Below are 22,766 nucleotides of genomic sequence, written 5' to 3'. Positions count from 1 at the left end.
CCGTGATCAAGGAGGTTGTCTAGGCATTTGTGGTAGTATGAAGAAGGGAATTTGAGTCCTAATATGGTGGATTCAAGCTAAAACCACTTGAGTTGAAATAATGGTTCTTAATTTGGCAAATTACTTAAATAAGAGGTTTTTGAAAAAGGGAAAAAAAAAAAAAAAAAAAGAAGAGAGAATTTCGAAAAGAACAAAAATAGTTGGCATATATATAGTATTATAGAAGTAATTAAAAAAGTCGAACCGACACCCCTTATACATCATTAAAGTGGCAGAAAAAGGCGTTGCAAAATCAAGGTCATATGATGTTTTTCCAAGTGAGTCGAATTTTGAAAGTTGGTTTGATTTTGAGTAACTAATTTCAAGAATTTATGTTTGCTCATTTGTTGTATTATGGTCGGATTAAACGGAATTTTGACAACTTCTTGATTTGAAGCTTCTCATGATTCATAATGGTGCTTGCACCAATCCTGTTTTGACCTTCTCCCTAGCCCCTCTACAACCCTTTGTTTATTATTTTGTACATTTCCCTTTTTGTATCCCTATTTGGTCATATAAGAAAGGGTCGCACATTAGATTGCGGGCATGTCTCACGAGTCGTAGTAGGTGAGTGGTTTGGTTTTTTTTGTCACATAAAGCCACCCGTTCTTTAAATTGAGTGATGAGTGAAAACCATGACGAGTTCGGTGGTAATCTAGGTCTCTCTTAGTCATGGGTCAATTTTGATTGAATCTTTTGTTGAGTCATGTAGATCTCGGAGGTCTAGCCTTATTTCCCCTTTTCCCCGCCTTTGAATTCGTTTCCTTGGCATTTTGGGTGGTGCATTGGGTTACTTGAGCTACTTTAGGGGGCTGACCCCCTGTTGAGACTTTGAGACGGTATCTCCCGACCTAGACTTTTCGGTTATGAAACAAACCCGACCGCTTAGATGAGGAAAGAGGTCCGGCTTTGTAGTTGCATCGTCTATGTTATTTCGTGTTTAAATGTTTGATATATCAAAATTTTCCGCAAGCCTCCATTTGCCTTGCAAGAGGTAACATACCTTATTATGTTTCGTTGTAAGTTGAAGGGACGGAGAAGGCCCGTTAATTGCCTCTCATCAGATATTATTAGAATAGATTAGTCGTTGCTTTAATAAGGGTCTTTGTCTTAGTTTAATTAATGAGCTTACTCGATGGCAAGTAAGGTTTAAGTGTGGGGATATTTGATGAGTAGTATTTTAGTCGCATTTTACCCCTTATTTATATCTTAATCCGACTCGATTTTGCATGCTTTAATCGATTAATAGCCCATTTTACTATTTAATTAGAAATAAATAATTTTAGTTTAATTATTGCGAATAATTTTCATATTTTGAAGAACGGAAACTGCTTTTGGTTGTTTGAATTTTGTAGGATCCGACTTGAGAATAAAGGCAAATCAAATGAAGCGAGAAGAGATTGAGATGGATCCCATATAAGTAAAACAAAGGAGCATCAACAATATACTAAACCAAAGTCAAACATTGACTATAAAAGCCCACATAAACTCCCAAACCCTTGCTACTTCGCCATTTTTAATTCTCCATTCACCATAACAATTCATCTACCTTCACCATCACGATAATCAGTTCACCATTACACCTCAACTTCGGCACCTCCTTTGCCTATTTGTAGCAGCTCAAAACCCGACTCCATAAGGACCATAACCCGTCAAGCTCCACCATCACACTATCATACACCACCATGCTTCTCTTCTCTGCCTCTCATCAACCTCGAATCAACCATGTCCATCTTACACTCCATCAAACCACGAGGCATCAGCAGCCAAACATCACCACTAACACCAGAAACCACCTTCTCTTACCGCCGTCACTTTGAACCGCCGTCGTGCTGATGTTATCACATGTTGATTGAGATTGATGCACTTTCTTCTTGTTTGGAGTTGACTCTCCGTTAATTTGTTTGAAGACTGATTTGGAGTAAAGAAAAGGGGAAGGAAAAGACAATTCTGCCCCTATTTTGTCTTTAATTAAAATTCTGCGTTTTGTGTAGTAGGAGGGGTCGTTTTATCTTATGTGTGTAATAGTATAAAAACAGACACACAGAATTGAGACGCAGCTTTAGCTTACACAGTAAAAAGTAGTCAGGGGCGAAACCAGGATTAAAATAAGGAGTAGCGAAAAAATATATATCATAATCGGGAAAAAAAACATAGTCATAAATACCAAATTACAAACTCAACGCAAATATATTATTCTAATCGTAACCGGCGAGTTCTCATATTTTGAAAATGGTTTATGAGTTCTTCGATAGTAATCTGGCAAAATAAATCTCTCTCTATAAAAGTGACTAAATTATCGTTCAGCAAATCATCTCCCATGCTATTACGAATTTTATATAAGTCATTTCCGAAAAAGCCCTTTCCACAGTCGTTGTAGCCACAGGAAGAATCAATACAAGTTTGAGGAGCAAGTAGACCTGTAAGTATATCAAATGTTTCTTCGTCTCAACAAGCTTCATTGATAGATCATTTAGACTCTCTAAATTCCAAAATCGATCATCATTTCGAACATCTTCAACAAAGTTTCCAAGTTGATAGTCTAAGTGTTGTAAATCCAGACGTAAAAAATCACTAGGATAGAAGCGAGCAAGTCAAACCAAATTAGGAATATCAAAGGAAGAAAATCGATCTTTAGGATTGAAGCAAGACATACAAATTAGTAGATCTTTGCTTCTCTCGTCAAATCGATCTTCAATCTCTTGCAATATTTGATCAACCAATATCAGAAACACATCGATTCGAAAATGATGATCATTATCCACCTGTTTCTTTCCGCGCCTGCATCTCCCTGGAACTACATACATGTCACTCATGATAGGAATACAAATTTCATTCTTCTGACAAAATGATGTTACCTTTTCCATGTGAGCAATCCACCCATCTTCTCTAATCTTCTTTAAACTCTTTATCGTCGCATCAACAAGAGCCATTGCGTTCACGATATCTTGATCTTTCTTTTGTAAGACTTTGCTCAATGTATTAGTAATCCCAAAAATAGTAATCATCAATTGCCCAATAAAAACAAAATCAAATGTCCTCATAGTAAATGCCAGACTCTCCACCTTTACAGCTAACTCACTCCCATCACAAAATTCACCAATAGCATCAAGAACTTCAAGAATGCTCGGAAATAAATCGAACACGTGTAAAATAGTTTTAAAGTGAGATCCCCAACGAGTATCACCTGGCCTACTCAAACCTTTCTCTTGATTCAAGCCCGTTCTTGATACAAGTTCACCCTTTTGTAATGCTTTTAAGACATTTTCAGCTTGTTTTTCTCGGAGAATATCTTTTCGTTTACAGGAATTTGTAATCACATTAAGTGAATTGGCGAGTGAATAAAAAAGGACGCTACAATCAGCATTTTTCTTAGCCACAGCAACAAGTGTGAGCTGGAGTTGATGAGCAAAACAATGAACATAATAAGCTGAAGGAGACTCCTCCATAATTAAGGTTTTGAGACCCTTAATTGAACCTTTCATATTACTAGCACCATCATAACCTTGACCTCTAACACTGGAAAGAGTAAGAGAATTTGCACTTAGTAACTTTTCTATTGCAGCTTTAAGTGTCAAAGAAGTAGTGTTACCCACATGCACAACACCCAAAAATCTTTCTTTCACCTGTCCTATTTTATCAAAAAATCTCAAACAAAGTGCCATTTGTTCTTTATCAGATATATCTGCTGACTCATCGGCAAGAATACCAAAAAGCCCACCGTCAAGTTCTTCTATGACTCTTTTGGTTGTCTCATTTGCGAAAACACTCACAATTTCTTTTTGGATTGTAGATGAGGTAAGAGTGCAATTTCCAGGTACCTTCTTATCAAAAAGAGCTCTAGCTACATCACTGTTACGCTTTGCAAATGTTTTTCTAAGCTCAAGAAAATTACCTTGGTTTAAAGATTCGTCACTTTCCTCATGACCACGGGATGCTAATCCTTGTAAAGTAATAAACCGTAATGTATCTATTGAAGCTTCCAATCGAATACGATAATCACTTTTAGCTTCTTTGGTATAATTTTCAAAGCAACATGCAATGGAAGATTTTTGTTTATTAAAAACATCGAAATTCTTCATGGCATTATTATGAGCACTCATATGATTACCGACATGCTTATTAAATGCATCAGTTTTACTCCAAGTTCTGAACCCCTTATTCACAAAAGCCTCACCCCCGGATACGGAGTCACTCTTGAATAAATAACAAACGAAACAAAATGCTGCATCTTTTTCTTTAATTACTATACTCCAACCAAGGCTTAAACTTATCAAACCACGAAACAACAAAGTTACGCTTTGTCTTTGGAAATTTGTGATCACGAGGTTGGCATGGTCCTCTTCGAACATACTCTCTTCTTATTATATCACGGTCATTGATGTGGAAATCCGTTAAGTTTCTCCTCAACCCAGGATCTTGTGGAAGAGAAATAACATCAAAATCGGTCAACCTATCTAAAATTGGATCTTCAGAATAAATTGAAGTAGGAGCTATTTCAGTTTCACTATCGCGGGGCTCTTCAATTTCAGTTTCAGGTTTGTCTATAGGACTTGAACTCCGCTGATTTTGTTCATTAGCAGTCTGGTGTCTTTTCGGGAAAAAGCTCGTAATAGATGGTGTTTTAGTTCTCTTCATTCTGAAAGTTTTAATCATAAATTCTATTATTTATTTATTCAAGTTAACAAATTATTTATTTACTAAAGTTATTTTCTTTTTTAAAAGCAAGACAAAAAAAAAACCAATACTCCTAAAGTCCTAATCTCGATGTGTCCCTGCAACTTCAAAGGTTCAATAATACTACTCCATCATTTCTTTTTTAATCTTACCTTTGCAAATTCCAATGCTCCTTTAGTCCTATATACGTCTTAGGCCCTGTTCTTCTGGACTGAAACTTATAGGATCTGAACTGAACTGAACTTATAAGATCTGAACTCAACTGAACTGAACTTATAGGATCTGAACTGAACTTATAGGATCTGAACTTAATCGAACTTATAGGATCGAACTTAATCGAACTTATAGGATCTCGAATCGAACTTATAGGATCTCGAATCGAATCGAATCGAACTTATAGGATCGAATCGAACTTAAATTAAGTGACGTATAGGATCGAATCGAACTTATAGGATCTCGAATCGAATCGAACTTAACTTATAGCATTCGAATCGAACTTATAGGATCTCGAATCAACAGAAATTATAGGATCTCGAATCGAATCGAACTTATTGGATCTCGAATCGAACTTATAGGATCGAATCGAATCGAATCGAACTTATGGGACCTGAAGTTAACTTAAATTAAGTGACTTTAAGTCCAAAAGAACAGGGCCTTACCCCTAAGTCCTATTCCTACACCATCAATTTCTTTATAGACCATATACCATGCGTCCATCAGTCCATGCCTCACAATAAATCAATAATACTACTTTTATAAATTATAATCCTATCTACCTAACTACTCCCTAACTCCTCTGAAATTTACTTTTATCATCAATTGTCCCTTTATAACTTCATCTCTTCAATTGATTCTGTTCGCTTATCTATCTAACTGTCTAACCATTCAAGCTATTCGAATTTATCATATTTATCAATCATAAATCAATAATTACTATTTCCAATCATAAATCACAACATTAAATTTAGTTTTAGAACAAAGATTTCATAATTACCTCAAACAAAAGAAGTTCCGTCGACCGTCTTTAATGGCAGATTTTCAGTTGAAATGGCGACTTCGATCTGACGGCGGGATCGGGATTCGGGGAGCAAAATATTGAAGATTCCGGAGTAATCGAAGTGCCTTTTTAATAGGAATAGGAATTAGAATATTTGTTGAGTATTCTTGATTATAAATTCAGTAAGTTGCCCTTTTAATAGGAATTTAGAATATTTTTTCCTATATTGTTGAGGTTATTAAGGAAATACAGCTATTTGTATGGAATATAACTTCCCATTTTAATAATTAATAGTATAATTATATCATCTAATTGATTTTATGGGGTTGCAAATTCTTTGTTTCTCAATTTTTTTTTTTCAATGGGGTTGCAAGTGCTACCTGTTGCTACCAGGTACCTTCGCCCCTGAAAGTAGTAGGTAGAAAATAGTATCCAAAATAAAACCCAGCTTACTTCTCCTCATTATTAGTTTAATTAGAATTAATAATTTAGTTCATCCATTCGGTTCGAGGTATAATCTTTTTGTATTCACGTTATAGATCTATCCCATTTATGCAATCTTCTTTTTTATTGTATAATTTCTTCCCTTTTCACTTTTTTATTGTTCTAATTTCAAGTTTTTATTATAATCTATGTTGTTAATTTTAGTTTGTAATTTCTTTAAAGTTTTAATCTTTATTAGTTTAGTCATGTTTATTTCCATGTTATTGTTGTTGGTTAGTTTAATTACTGTACCTTTAATTATGTTTGAGTAAATTTCTTTCTAGGGTAGAGGGGGATCTATAGTGGGATTAAAGGCTAGATTAACTTGTTTAATTAATTGGGAAAATTGTCTTGGGTTAGTCTTTCAATCTTGTGCATGGGTAGTGTTTGATGAAATGTCTCAATGAAAATTAGGCATTTTTCTATGTCATTTACTTGTTCAAAGTGAAAGCTTGTGACTTGTTATTAGATTGTGTAAGATTTTTGAGTATAGATTAATTAATGTGAAAATATGATTAGTCATTGCTTATGGTTCGTCTCATATCGAAAGACTTGGGCTTACCTTGAGTACCCTTGACAATTTAAAACCGATTTGACTAAACTCTACTTTTCCTACTATAGTGAACCCAAAATCCTAGATTCTCCCCCATATCTGAATACATCATTATCTTAGCTCACATTTAATCATAACCTTATTTTATTTAGCAATTAAATCTATTTTTATAAGACTAAACTAAATCAAGGCAAAGACTTATACTTATTCTCACCCCGCCATCCTTGTGGTTCGACCTCGATTTATACTACTTAAATTGGGTTACTCTATAAATGTTTTTGATTTGGAAATGACGACAAATACGGGTATCTATCCAACAATAAATTCTTTAAAAAGAAGGTTAGTGAACCCAATTCATCATTTACAAATAGAGGATGCTTCAAGTGTGGAGAGACTGATCACATGATCAAGGACTGTCTGCATGGTTGAAAATTAAAGACAAATCCAAATGAGAGAAATCAAGAATGAGTTCAAGCAAGTTATGATGGCATCATTGTGACACCACCACATACCATGGTGCCTTACCAGGACCACCCTAGCATGAGAGACCATCACCATATCGGTAGCCCGAGGTCAGTATATCAAAGTTAATAATCCAAACACAATTATTAAAGTATAAATGATTAAAGTTTACATATTCTCAAAATCCAAAACCTAAGTACTGTAACATATGTTCAACAACTAAAACTGAAAGCTAAGTCTCTTGACAACGGAAGCTAGACTCGAGTGATGACTCCCCACGACGGCCCCATAGCTAGTGAACACCATCACCTGTCACAATCTGCTCATCATCCCCGAATGGATCACCACAGATTTTACAAAACAACAACGGGGTCAGTTACTGTATAATCAAAGTAAGACAAGTACACTCTCTAAAAAAAATTCTTTCTAAAAACCCTAGCCTCCATCAATTATACGGGGCTCCCATCGATCATCAATCGATGGTAAGCCCCAAAATTGCTTTATTTTTCAATCAATAGTTTGCAATCTATTTTCCTTTATGTTTTTGTTTAATTTCCGCTTTCGTTTTTGTTTCTGTTTCGTCTCTCTTTCTGAGGGCTCCGTCCCCGTCTATCGGTGGTGTCCTTCTCTCAGTTTGAGAGCTTTCGTTTTCTGGTTCATTTGCAGTTTTCTAATAAGTCAGCAGAAGATCAGCGTTGTTATAGATCGTTATATGGTTTTACATATTTTGTCCGATTTATGGCTACAATCAATCACGTCAGAAGAAATGGATACTCGTCAAGGAAGATTCGGAGACCCTCTTATGGATGAAAGCCTTTTGCGGCGAATCGATGATAGAGAATCTGTTGCAGTGTTTCATTCTTTGAATAAGAATTTATTTTCTATGGTTGTAATCAATTTGTATCCGATTGAGCTTGGCATATGTTGTAGATGTCGTATGACTTTTTATTAATGATAATGATCTTTTCTCAAAGTAAGACAAGTACAAAAAGGCAACCAGCTGATCATCATCCACCTCCAAACTCCCGATCTCACATAGTAACCGACTACACACCAAAGTGTGTAGCCCTGCCAAATTACCGATCGCAACAGGTAGTCCTCGCCGCCAGTGGGGGACCGCAACCAATTCCCACCTAAGCTCCACTCATCAACGAGTGATAACCCTGTTCATTAATGTGCACATCCCCTTCTGTGGCGGGATCCACAGAGGGCGAAACTAGGGCATGAAGCCACTCTCGCAAGTGACTCCACTCAACAACCACACCAACTCCAACACTCCAACACCGATCAACAGATAACCAACCGTACACAATACAAACATAATTTTAAATTAATTAACATTAAACCGAGTAAGGAAACTCTACCTTCGCACAACTGCAATGAGACCTAAGCAAAGCAATCTAGAACGGCTCCTCTACGAAGTCGTCACCTACCAACAATGACATAAACTCCAATTACCATATGAAAAACCCTTTCCCCCAATTTATTAATCAAAGCAAACCCTAAAAGATTAATCAAAGGAGCTGACGAAATCAAGGACATACCGACACCGACGATAGAATGAAAGATGAAAGAAAACTTGCTTACAATCCACGCACTTGAGAGAGATTTGGAGAGGATTAGAGTTACGTTAAAATGTTTAGGTTTTGTAAAAATGATTAGAAACTGATTAACGCATCTTTTATAACTTTAATCATCTTTAAATCAAACCGCGGAAATAACACCCGTCAGACCAAATACTCGATCGAGTATAGAATATACCCGGCTGAGTACCCCCTACTCGGTCGAGTATTCCACATACTCGGCCGAGTATTCCTGGGCAGCAAGCTGTTTAGAATACACAACACCCTTACTAGGCCGAGTAAGCCATATTCGGCCGAGTACGGGGTTAGGGAAATCGTAGTATTACAGTCTTCCCTCCTTAAAAAGAACTTCGTCGCTTAAATTCACATTATACCCACAAAACAAGACCAACAAGGGCCAAACAACTCCTACCAAATAAGACAAAACACCCAACCAAACACCCAACACGAGCCAAAATATCATACGGGCCGATAAACTTCTGACTAAGCTTACCTTTCTTTCCAAACCTCATTACTCCTCGCATTGGTGATATTTTCAAAAGGACTTTGTCACCCACTGCGAACTCGATGTCCCAGCGGTGGAAATCGGCATCTCTTCTGATGATCCTGAGCTGCTTTCATCTTTTGACGAATTAGCTGAACTTCTTCAACCATATCCTTCACCATCTGAGGCCCTAAAACCACTGCCTCTGCGCTGTCATCCCAACAAACTGGACTTTGGCACTTCCTGCCATATAAAGCCTCAAAAGGTGCCATTTCGATACTAGTATGGTAGCTGTTGTTATACGAGAACTCGATAAAATCCAGCCTGTCCTCCCAACTCCCACCGAACTCCATTATACAAGCCCTTGTGGACACGAGGGGCCCACGGGGGTGCTTGGAAAAACAAGTGTTTGCATTTGTGGAGTCGCCACCAATTTATTGTAGAAAATTGGAAACCGTTCGAATACCTCGCGTCATGTCAAGACACAAAGTAATGACATAGACACTAAGAACTCGTTACCCTTAGCATTCTATGTCTAGAATGACTCTCGTGGATGCCAATGAACACGGATGTTCACAGAGATCTGGAGTAAGGGGTGAAGGTAGGCATTAGGAAGCTCTTTTGATTGAACACATAATCCCGCCCGCCTCGATAGCGGCCTCTACTAATGATTAGGGAAAATCATCTATACTCGATATGCTGTCGATTATATGCATGCAATGCAACAAACAATAGATTAATCCTAGTATGTGATAATTAACTAAGTCGGTGAAAATGTAGTTTAGCATACAATAGGTCGAATTAGAAATTTAGGGTTTATTACATGTGAAAGCATACAAATGATAATAAAGAGATACAATAAAATACGATAATTAAAAATGACAATATTTACAATCGTCCAATGAAAATACATTTAAAACGGACAATTTGAGAAAAGAAAAGAAGGAAAATAAATAGGTCAGAAGACGGACAGATTATTGGTGATACTACGATTAATAGTCGATTAATACATAAACTAACAAACTAGGTCAAAGCAAGAACGGAAGTTCAGAGACAGAATTCACCCCGGAACAGGCGCAGTAGAGCTGTGTCGCTTGGAAGAGGCGCAGTGGTCACTGCGCCTGTTCCCGAAGTGAGTTCTGGCTGTGAAGCCGGAACTGCATATTGTTAATGCTCGTTGCTGAATTTAATGATTGATTACTGATATTCGACTCAAGTAGAAGTCATTTAACAGATTATTTACATTTGAATTGGTCATGAAAGCGATAAAGAACGAACTTAAATTAATTAGAACGAATTAAAGACTAATTATAAACTAATTAGGTTTATTAACACAAATTAATTAGGTTTATTCTGTTAGACTTATTAAGAAAGACGGTGATAAACAGATGAAAAATATACAAAAGGTGAATTCCAGAGACTTGATATGAACAAATCGAATCTCTAAAATCCGTGTTTGATTTTAATGACGAAAACCCGCAAATATTGTTTACTTTTTTAGATGATAAATTATATGAACTATGTGTTAAAATTATTATGCGAATGAACAATTACGAAAATAAGAGCAAACGGAACGAAAGAGACGAATCAACGAAGAACAAAGGAAGAAGAAGAATAGCAAAAACTACGGCAACCTCAGGAAGAGGCACTGCAGATGCTGCGACTCTTCAAAGAGGCGCAACAGTTGCTGCATTTCTTCTCAACGTCTGTCTTCCGTTAATCCGAAAAAAGGTTTAACAAAAGGTTTTATAAATCAGTTTTAAACATGCTTTCGACGTAAATCTTACATTAGTTTATATAATAAAAAAGGCACAATAATAAAACATGGGATTTACACCCTCGGACTTACATGTTTGACGAAACGAGATTAACTAAGTTAACGATTAGTGATTTCTCAACTCGAATGTATGATGAAAGTGCCCTTGTAAGAGGAATTAAATTAAATTGACTAGACTGATTGAGTGGAGTTGGTCAAATTGGCCGGTCATGCAAAACGAGGCTGGTACTCAGAAGGATCCGAGCTTACGTGGTCGAAAGTTCTAGCACGTAGACGCCAATAAGCAAAGAGCACGGTCTTAGAATGCAGAGGGAGAAGAGAAGGGCGGACACTCGCGTGAAGAATATGAGGAATGAAGGTCCCTATTTATACTAATCATATGGAGGAATTAGGGTTACGATAAAACCTTGGAAACAAATCTCGAAAAGATCTTAAAATACGCAGAAAAGAGCTGGGGAAGAGGCGCAGCAGCCACGCGGCTCTTGGAAGAGGCGCAGCAGGTGCTGCGTCCTTTCCCCAGGAGTTTCCTCCTACGGAAGAAAGATATTCCGCGTTTTTGTTATGGAATTGCGGTAGATCTCAACTTCCTTATTGTTTAAAATATATTTTCGGGATATATTTTGCCAAAAGATTAAAAGATTAAAATATGGAATAGAAATATCCGGAATATTCCAGAACATTCTGACTCGGCATTTTAAACGGTTATTAGAAAATGAAGAAGGTTTTTTTGACCCGAACTCCAAATGTACTATAATTACTGTCAAAACAACCATAACGGCGCGTAGATGACGACCAAGGGGTAGACACAAGTATTTGAGCTATCACTTAACGATAAACTTACAAATTGTCATAAATCGTTTCATGTACCAAACATGCGGCCCAATCATCACCAGGTGGCTTGCGGGAGGTGCAGAAATGAGGTAACTACAGAGCCCCCACTTTGACTGAGGCTTGGACAAGGCGAAAGTCAAAGTATAGCCATCAGGTCAATCGAAGATTACAACCTGACGACTTTGGTGATGCGAGGCGGCTCAAGGGGTCTGAGCCAAGGACCTGTCATCAGGAACATTTTAGATTTTGTCAACTATCGGGGAGGGTCGTTTAAAGTCCATTAGACTACGTAAGGAGGCTCGCCAGCCATAAGAAGAGACCATACCTAAAACATTTTTCTCTAGATGCTTCCAGAGGTGCGTAGGAGCTAAAGGTAAGCGTAAGAACTAAGGCTAGGTCCTAATGGATATATAAAGGTTGTGCTAGTGGCGTGGGACCCAAAGGAAAACACCAGCGAAAAGGCGGCCTATGGGTAATTATGGTTTTCGTCGAAGGGCGACTTCGAAGGAGTGCGGTCCTATCGGTGAAGGCTAGGTGTGGGAATATGGGTAGTTTGGGAACATAAAAGATAGTTGGTGTGAGAACATCTGGAAGGAACAAAGCGTAACATAATATTGAAGGCAGCAGGATGTCGGTAGAAACTGCTGGGGGAATCTGCTTGCGTCAGTCTCAAACAAACTCCATATCTTGAGAGGTATAATCGGCTTTCATGAACTCTCGCTGGGAAATAGTTGAGGTGTGTCGAAACACCGTCGAAGAAAACCTGCTTGTTGTTGCAAGCGAAGTCTTGATAAAGTACTGCGATAATTCACAATCTGCTCGAAAATACGGGTCCGGACGAAGAATGAATATCAAACGAACCAAATATACGATTTATGGTGTTGGAGAAGAGGCGCACCAAAGATGGCCCCACAAATAACGAACTTGTAATGAACTTTTGAAAATAAAATTGGAGGGAAGCCGAGGAAGAGGCGCAGCAAGAGCTGCAACTCTTGGAAGTGGCGGTCGCCAGCTAGCGAGGGCACCTTAGCGAGCTGAGAAATGGGATGGCCGACATCTCATTTGGGCAGCAGAGAGTCACCTGTCTTACAGGATGGTGAAGAGCATGGAAAATCTCAAACTCGTCATTCTCTCATCATCTTTCTTTGCTTATTTATTTGTCGTTTCATTTCTCTTTCACTTTGAGCTAAAGATAGCTTTGCGTCGAATCGATATAGGAGGCTGGGAACACGAGGTCCTTTTCTGGCTACACGACGATGATGGAGGCTTACGGGAGACTGTCGGAGGAGGAGCAGGCCATCATCGAGCTTGAAGCTTTTGGATCTTTGGTGGGAGCATGGAGAGAGATCAAGGGAAGAAAACTTCGGGCTAACCTTTGTCTGATTCGAGCCTTCCTTGATCGGTTTTGAGACACGACCTCGACCTTTCACATGCCTTTTGGCGAGGTCGGGGTCACGTTGGAGGACTACGGCATGATTTCTGGTTTGCCGTTTGGAGCAGAGGCTGTGGTGTCGCCGTCGACGGCCATGAGGGTGGACTCAGCCGAGGCTAGGAGGCTGATCAGCTGGAACCTAGAAGCGAGTGCTGCTACGGTTCTCGGGTTAGTGCCAAGTTCCTACGTCAGGGATTACTTTGCGGGCAAGATCCCGACGGTGGTGACGATGGATGGGAGGGAGGTGGCTCCTCCTCCTTGTACTGCAGAGCAGAGGGCTCGTCTGTGGCTCTCGTGGTTCTTGTTTTAACTCTACCTTGGAGACAAGGGGAGAGGCTGTCGACGAAGCTTCTTCTCTTCCTTTCTGACCTGAGTGACCTAGGTCGTTGGGACTGGGTCACTCCTGGCTTTGCGGTTCTCACTCGCTATATGGGGGCCATGATTCGTTCTGAGCTGTTGGAGGTATGAACCTTCATCATCGATTATCTCGTTTTGCAGGCGTTGGTGTACTCCTACTTTTCGGGCTTTGCGCCCAAGAGGACAGAGCATGGGCCGATGGCTTATCCCGTTATGAGGGATTGGGTGATGTGTCGTAGGAAGAGCCAGTGCTTATCTTACGATGTCTGTCGACGGGGCTTGAATGCTCTGAAGCTGCGTGACGTAAGTACTTTTTAATCACATTCCTTCATTTGTTTGTTCATTACTAATAAGCGATCATAAAAATGACATCTTGTTTGCTTATATTAGTGGGTGCCCAGACCTTGGGTGGACTACGCTGACGCCCCTCCTTTCGTGGCTGAGGTCCTTCGACCTAGGAGTTCGAGTCGGTTGCTGCTGAGGACGTCGATGGGTCCAGTGTGGTATCTGGGCGAGCGCTTGACTCGTCAGTGCTCTCGTGATGCTTTCACTGTTCTCATCGATCCACCTCGGACGATGTTTAGGGAGCCTTCTCATGCTGAGAGAGAGGCTGATCTGGCAGACGTCGGTGGCGACGCTATTCTTCTTCCTGGTGAGGAGTACTCTGCGTTCGTTCGCCAGAGGCTGGCGTACTGGCCGGTTGTGGTAAGTGCTTCATTTTCCCTTTTTGAGTTGTCTTGATAAAATGATGATTGATTATCAAATAAAGAATTCATTTGAATTTTGTAGGAGGTTGAGGAGGCGGGCGTCGAGCCCCCAGGGTACCCCGACACCCTCGAGTATACTGACGCGACGGGGATGACGACGATCTCCGAGATCCGTGACTTTGGCAAGGCGATGACAGATGCTGGCTTAGAGGAGTGGCAGCACTTGGTTAGGAGAGTAAGCTCCCGATTCGGTTAGCTTTTGCTGCTGTATAAGAATACATTTGTCCATTTTATTGAAGACCTTTGTTTATTGAAATGCAGGTGGTGCGGTCTCGGTACGTGGCGTTGTGGAGAGTGACCCACCGGCTACGGGCTACTGACATTGAGGCACTTGATGGTGGTCGAGGACGACAGGTATGAACCTTTCTTTTACTTTATTTTGAACTCTGTTGTAATTTTCTCGTACTTTGTTTGAAATGATTTGAAATGAGGCATTTCTTTGCCATTTGCAGAGGGAGCGCGACCTGGAGCATGAGCCGGCGCAGTCCCGGGAGGAGACAACTCGCCTGTTGAGGGAGTTAGAGGTCCAAGACGCCGAGATTGCTGCTCTCGAGGCGAGAGTTACCGAGCGAGGTGGCGACCAATAGTAGTTTTTGCTTGCTTCTTTTGTTGTCGTCGGCTGTGTTGTATACATTTTGTACACTTAGGACTTTGTTTTGGACTTGTTTTGGGCAGGAGCCCTCAGTTTGATGTACATATAACATTTTGATTGTGTATATGACGGCCTGAGTGCCTTTGCTGCTGGGTTGTATGTTCGTTCCTGCAGGTTAGATTTGAACAGGTTTGGTAGATGAAGGTTTACGCCATCATGCTGCCGAAATTTACATAGAAACCGCATATAGAATACATATTGTACATATGGCTTAAACTAGCGCAAAACAAAGAAAAGACCTAAAATCAAAAAATTTGCTGAAAAAATGACCGGACGGTAGGGAGGGCTACCTTCTAAAAAAACGAAAAAAAATGTATAAGTTTGAACTGAAATGTGAAACGGGAATGAAATGATTCCCCCCCCCCCCCCCCCAAAAAAAAAGAAAATAAAATGAAATGGGTAAGTGTGCTTATTTGAAATAAAATGTGAGACGGAAGTGAAATGATTCCCCCCCCCCCCCCCCCCCAAAAAAAAAGAAAATCAAATGAAATGGGTAAGTGTGCTTATTTGACAAAAATGTCGAGTTCTTCTTGAAAAGCGTGCCCGGAAAATTAGGAAACATAAAAATATGGTAAGTCGACGGAATTACAAAAATAATAACCCATAGGGATAGGAAATTATGTCCAAAGGAATTAGGAAAGATCTAACACGGAAAAATCACATAAATCCTTTGAGGAAAAGGCGCAGCATGAGCTGTGATCCTTCGAAGAGGTGCAGCAGGTGCTGCGCCATTTCCCCAGTTCGTCAATTCTGACAGATTTTAGAAAACAGCTTTTAGTATAAATATAGACGTGGAGGGAACTTTTATTCACACAAGTCTTCCGTCTTTCTTTCGTCTATTATATAAAACTTTCCTATTACATAGAAAAAATTTACAAATCATGGATCCCTTGGAAAACCGTCTCAAAGAATGGAGAAACGAATTTACAAACGTCGAGAAACATGATATGGGTGCTTTCAATTTGGGGTCAATCTTGAGTCTGAAACTGGTGAAGGTTGTAAAACCATTCTTGGATGCTTGTCTCGAATATTGGGACCCTAATTTCCATGTGTTTGCCTTCCCTGGAGGTGACATCTGTCCTTTTCCCGAGGAAATTGCTGCAATTGAAGGATGGGACCCAGAAAATATGCCTGCTATACCCTCTAGCTCTCAAGGGTATAAAAATAAGTTTAGAGACTTGCTTGGACTGACTAAAGCTGAGGTCGACCGTCATGTAACCTCAAAAGGAGTCCGTATGCTTGATTTTATTGATTGATTTATAAATAGGAAGACCCTTCGATCTCTTATGTGGCGAGGCATAGGGCATTCAGGTTTTGCCTACTGCATGGTTATGTCCTCCAAGGGCATGTTGATAAGGAAGTGAGAGGGGATCCTCGTTACTTGAGCTTGATTGAGCAAAGGGAGCTGCGCAGGAGCCCAACTTGTCTGTGCCTAGGAGAGATCATTTTGGGGCTGGATAACATGAAAGCCAACCGCGAGCTCTCTTATTTGGGAAGTCCCATCATTTTGCAGATAAGAACGCAACCTTTCTTTCTCTTTTTTGTTTCGTTTTTTTTTTGGTTCGTTTTTGTTTTTTTTGTTTTTTTTTGGATGCTATTTCCTGCCTTTGGTAGGTTTGGCTGATGGAGCGTCCACGGTTGATCGAGCCCCTAGCTAATGTTCCTGGATATCATGCTCGGTCGATTGCGATGAGGACCAGACTTTATATGGTGGACTTCACTCGGGTTTGCAACTATTGGGAGAACAAGCTGAAGAACGAAGGTAGTCCTTTGATCAGATGGGTTGTGCTATGGTGGCATCTCAAGTCAGTTACTGGAGTGTCATCCTTAGATCCTACCCGATCGGTACGCATTTCTGACTTGGAATTCATGGTATGCATCTTCCCGGAGAGATTGATGAGGCGGGTGGGCCTTAAACAGAAGATTCCTAAGCTTGATACCGTTCCTCAGACTGCAGTGGCACATACTGCCGGAAGTCATAAAGAGTGGGCCCTCAAGTGGGCTCAAAAAAACATGTGGTTCCTACATTCTTTTGTTAGTTTATTGTGGGTATCAGATTCCTATTTACAGTGGAGAAGGCTACCACTCCCGAGGAGCGCGAGAAATTGAGAAAGCGTGAGCCCGTTGATTACAAGATCCATGAGGTAGCAAAAGAGAACCAGAAGTATTTGACTGAAGGGGAGGAAGAAGCCGGATTCCGAGTTGTTCATCCGTCGAAGAAACCGAAGACTTCTCCTGCCGTAGAGATGGTGGTTGATCGAAATGGTAAAGCTAGACCGTGAGATAGACCTTTGGTGATTAGGTCCGAGATAGCACAGGAGCGCCCGACTCGTGGTAGAGATAAAAAGTATGATAAAAATGACAAAGGCAAGGGAAAGATGGAAGAGTAGCCTAAGTCGTAATATTATTTATTATTATTTGTACTAGATGGTGGGGTTTTTAGAATCCTAGCCTATTTATTATTATATTTTTTGTGCATTTTTATATTATGTGGCATATTATTATTATTTATGGAGGAAATATGAATAAAAGATTAAATAGTTATGAAACTATTGTGATTCCTTTTATTATTCTTGTCGAATTTCAAATGCAAATGCAAATATCCTTCTATTTACATTTAAAATAATGGATTGTATCCTGTGAAGGATTGCCTACGTATTCATTTTAAAATGAAATCAAACCCTTGCGCGTAGTTCGAGTAAATGTAAAAGAATAATTGTTCTAAGCAAGAGCTTATAGTGAACTATAAATCGAGCATGAGCCTTACTTACTCCTAAAACACAATTCAATTAATTTGATGATATCAGGATGATGAATTGTCAAAATGCAAGAGCAAGGTGACGTGAGCTTTATTTCAGTGGGCCAGGGGCCATTTTTATTTCGTGTCGCATGAGCGGCATGTGGGTGTTATGCGTGGCCGTTCTTGTCCTATTCTAGGCATAATATCGTTTTAGTTGGTCGAGGTTAGTTGGGTTAGCAAACTCATTCCCGTTTAGGTCTGCGATTCTAACCGCACCCCCCGGGAATATGGACTTGACCAGGAACGGTCCGGCCCAGTTAGGTTTGAACTTTCCTCGTGGATCAACAGGTAAAAGAGCTCTAACTGATTTGAGGACTAGATCTCCTTCTTTGATGTTTCTAGGCTAAACCCTTTTGTTGAAAGCTCGTTTGATACGTGCCTGATATGTTTGCACATTATGTAATGCGCACAACCTTCATTCATCCAAGAGGACGAGTTCTTAATATCTATCTTTCTTCCAATCAGCTTCTGGAATTTTGACTTTCGAGTAGAATGCGTAAGGATGGGACTTCTAGCTCAACTGGTTGCACAGTTTCCATGCCGTAAGTCAAATAGAAAGGAGTAGCCCAGTGGGCGTCCTAATGGATGTGCGATATCCCCATAAGGCGAATGGTATCTTACTTGGCCAATCTCGATAATTATCGATCATTTTCTTGAGAATTGTGACAACATTCTTATTGGCTGCCTCCACCGCGCCATTGGTTTATGGTATGTATGGCGAGGAATGGTGGTGTTTGATTTTGTACTTGGCTAGCAATTGGTCAGTCTCAGCCTGAAAATGTGACCTATTGTCACTGATGATCTCATGTGGGCAACCATATCGGCAGATGATATTGGTTTGTATGAACTTTGCCACGTTCTTGGCTGTGAGACTAGTGTAAGATGCTGCTTCTACCCATTTGGTGAAATAGTCGATAGCCACCAAAATGAAACAGTGACCTATATTCCAGCTGGGAAGATCTTCCCGATGATGTCGATTCCCCAAGCATAAAATGGCCAAGGAGATGTCATGTTGTAGAGTACTGAAGGAGGGACGTGTTGCACATTCCCGAAGATTTGGCAGTTGTGACAATGTCTAATATATTTGATGCAATCGGATTCCATTGTGGTCCAGTAGTATCCCGGGCGCGTGATTTTCTTTGCCATCATTGGTCCACTCATGTGAGGACCACATTCTCCATCATGGACTTTTTCCATCACTTTTTGTGCTTGTGAATGATCAAGACAACGTAAGACTACACCAAGAGGTGTTCTTTTATACAAGTCTCCTTGCATGAGGATGTATTGAGAGGCGAGTTGGCGTATAGAACGTTGTCCTCTCTTATCCATATTCGGCGGATAGGTACCATTGAGCTTGAAGTTTAAGATAGCTTGAAACCAAGGTTCCCTTGGGTTTGCTTCTTCATCTGTGATTTGGTGCACATAGGCTGGTTCTGACCGTCGTTCGATGCATAAAGAAATCTCTACCATGTCGTGTGGCATGTTAATCAGAGATGCAAGTTTTGCAAGAGCGTCTGCAAACTGATTTTCTTCTCGAGGTAGGTGTAGATAAGTCACTTGATCGAAGAATTGGACAACTTGGTCTAGCCTAGCCTAATAGGGTGCTAGACTTTCACTTTGAATTTTCCAAGATCCCATAATTTGGTTGATGATCAAGGATGAATCTCCGTGAACTCGAAGATTCTTGATGCCTAAGCCTACTGCCGCTTGTAGTCCAATGAGGCAAGCTTCATATTCTGCCGCGTTATTTGTCACCTTGAAGTCGAGTTTGACAGAGAGTGGTGTATGCTCATCTTCAGGAGACATGAGCAATACACCTATTCCAAATCCTCTTATATTCGATGCTCTATCAAATAAAGATCCCAAGAGTCTACATTGGTTTGTAGTATATCTTTGTCTGGAAATGACCATGTGTCTATTGCTTGGGTGTTGTTGATGGGATTGTCTGCGAAGAACTCGGAGACGACACGCCCTTTTATAACCTTCCGAGGTACGTATTTGAGATAGAACTCTGAGAGCATTAAGGTCCATCTTGCCAAGCGTCCATTGAGAACGAGCTTTTCGAAGAGGTACTTGACAGGATCCATTTTGGAGTACACCTTAACGGAGTAGCTAAGCATGTAATGGCGTAGCTTCTTTGTTGCCCACACAAGAGCGAGGCATGTCTTTTCGAGTGGTGTGTACTTTCATTTATACTCCAATAACTTCTTACTATGGTAGTAGATATCTCTTTCTTCCTTTTCGACGGTTTGTGCTAGCATAGCCCCTATGGCTATTTTGGTCACTGTGAGATATAAACCAAGAGGTTTATCTCGTTGAGGAGGCATGAGCACTGGTGGTTTGGCTAGTATCTCCTTGATTTTGTCAAATTCTTTTTGACAGTCGTCATCCCATATGGTATGATCTATTTTCTTTAGCTTTTTGAAGATGAGTTCACAGATCATGGTAAAGTTTTGATATGAATCGGCTTATATATTGCACTTTGCCTAAAAATCCTCTAACTTCCTTCTCTGTCTGAGGTTGTGGCATTTCGATTAGAGCTTTGATTTTGGAAGGGTCGATTTATATTCCTCGTTTACTGACGACATATCCCAGATGCTTGCCTGATGTTACCCCAAATGCACATTTCTGAGGATTGAGCCTCAAGTTGTACTTTCGTAATCTTAGGAAGAATTTGCGAAGGTTATTAATGTGCCCCTCTCTATCCTTGGACTTGACAATCATATCGTCTACGTACACCTCTACTTATTTTGCATCATGTCATGTAGGAGTGTGGTTGCAGTGCATTGATACGTAGCTCCAACATTGATTAACCCAAATGGCATAACAGTGTAACAATAGGTGCCCTATTGAGTAACGAAGGCAGTCTTATGCATGTATTCTATGGCCATCTTGATCTGATTATATCCCGCATACCCATCCATGAAGGACAACAACACGTGATCTGCCATATTGTCCACCAATATGTCGATATGTGGTAGAGAGAAGTCGTTCTTGGGACTGGCTTTGTTTAAGTCTCTGAAATAAACACAAATACGGATTCTCCCATCCTTTTTGGGTATGAGTACTATGTTGGCTACCCAGTCTGAATACTCAGAAACTTTGATGAACCCGGCTTTGAATTGTTTATCGACTTCTTCTTTGATCTTAAGAGCCCATTTTGTCCTCATTCGATGAAGCTTCTTTTTTATAGGTTTGAAACCTTGTTTGATTGGAATTTTGTATTCTGTAATATCCCTGTCGATCCCTGGCATGTCTTTGTAGGACCAAGCAAAAACGTCTTTGAACTCGTGTAGGAGGTTTATAAAACTGGCCCTTTCGGTCGAGCTCAAAGTTATCATTATCCTAAGTTCTTGGGGTTCTAGTTCGGTTCCTACGTTGATGAGTTCAGTGTTCTCTATAACTGGTGCCCCTTCTCCCTCTTGTATTATTTCTCTGGCTATGTAAGGAGGTAGTTCGATTGAGTCTGGGTTTGCGTCATCCTTATTATAATCGTAAATAGAATTGCATTCAGAATAACTCAAAGAGTAAGCAGAATTTGATTTATTTATATTAAATTTTGAAAAGAGTTGAAATAAAGAAGCCATTTGTTCAGTAGTCAGTGGCGGTAAAGGTACAACTGTTGGGACATTTCCCAATCTACTGTCACTACTCAATTCTATGCTAGGAGAAACAAGGGGATTGGGAATGACGACAGGAGAAGACTCTCTAGGGACTTCTCTAGACTCCGACTCTGATTCCGACTCCGACTCCGACTCTGAATCGAATTCGTTGTCTTATGGTTCTCCTTTAAACCTCTATCCTTCTCCAGTGGTGAGCTTGAAGAGTCTTCCTTGGTTGTTTGTCCATTTGATCGATTTTCTCCATCCTTTTTGCTGATTTGAACTGGTTTCTGTGATTAACGCGGCATGGTTGAAATGGTCATCTTGAAGTATCATGGTAATGATCTCGTCCTGCGCAGCTCTAACAAATCGATCTTCTCCAAACAGAAGGCTAACGACCTGTTCGTCTAAGCAAGGTGCTTGACGAGTCTTGATGGTAGGAACCGTTTTTGAAGAAATGAAGTAGAAATCGTGAAAGATCACGATCCCAGCTAGTTGCCTTCATTTGTAATGCCAAGGTTCGGGGAACCCATGAAAGTATTCTTGACTCCCTTATCTAACGAAGTATCCGTTTAGAGTAGGGAGGTAGGATCGCATTTGGATTCCCACGTTCTTACGGTTTTGGAATTGTGTGAGCATCTTTAGAGCTTCTTCTTTTGTGGGTTTATATCCTAATCCTAATGGTATCCTTTTAGAGTTTTCTTCTTTGTAAGGTGCAAAGGTATTTCTTCGGACATGATCAGTGGAATCCTCTGGAAATATCTCTGAGACTTGAGTATGTGGTTGACCACTAAATTGGAGTAGGGATTGAAGTACAAGGGTGCCAGTTCACTTTCTACAAGGTTTATGCTATGGAAGCCCCCAAGCTCGTATACTGGATCGGTAACCACTTGGTTGCTTGACATCTTTTCTATCACTGCCTTGATAATTGACAAAGTGATCGTCACTACTTTGCCATCTAGTGGGATCTTGATTTTCTGATGGAGGGTGGATGTTACCGCTTTGGAAGAGTGAATCCAAGGCCTTCCCAGAAGTATGTTGAATGATGCTTCGATATCCACTATTTGAAAGTTAACCTTTCGTTCAATCGGCCCTGTGTCTATGGTGAGATTGACTAGTCCTACTACCTTGCGTCGTGTACCGTCGTATGCGCGAACACCTTGGTTAGTAGGGGTCCAATCCGACTCTTTTATGCCTAAATTATATGCTGTTTTTAATCGTATAACGTTGACCGCAGAGCCATCATATACCAAGGTCATTGGCACGTTCT

The 22,766-nt window shown here is 40.2% G+C and overlaps 1 protein-coding gene across 1 annotated transcript; it reads right to left on the bottom strand.

Moving 5' to 3' along the window:
• Positions 1 to 2,342: 2,342 nt before the first annotated feature.
• Positions 2,343 to 4,677, bottom strand: LOC141613233 (uncharacterized). The gene is made up of 4 exons (XM_074431974.1): positions 4,330 to 4,677; positions 3,893 to 4,235; positions 2,696 to 3,817; positions 2,343 to 2,581 (listed from the first exon to the last, which is right to left on the bottom strand). Exons 1-4 carry the CDS (start codon positions 4,675 to 4,677, stop codon positions 2,343 to 2,345), a joined length of 2,052 nt encoding a protein of 683 aa, XP_074288075.1.
• Positions 4,678 to 22,766: the final 18,089 nt, after the last annotated feature.

Source organism: Silene latifolia, chromosome 11, assembly GCF_048544455.1.
Source record: "Silene latifolia isolate original U9 population chromosome 11, ASM4854445v1, whole genome shotgun sequence".
Lineage (NCBI taxonomy): Eukaryota > Viridiplantae > Streptophyta > Magnoliopsida > Caryophyllales > Caryophyllaceae > Silene > Silene latifolia.
Note: the sequence above shows the minus strand (reverse complement) of the source record. Positions and strands in the feature narration are given on the sequence as shown.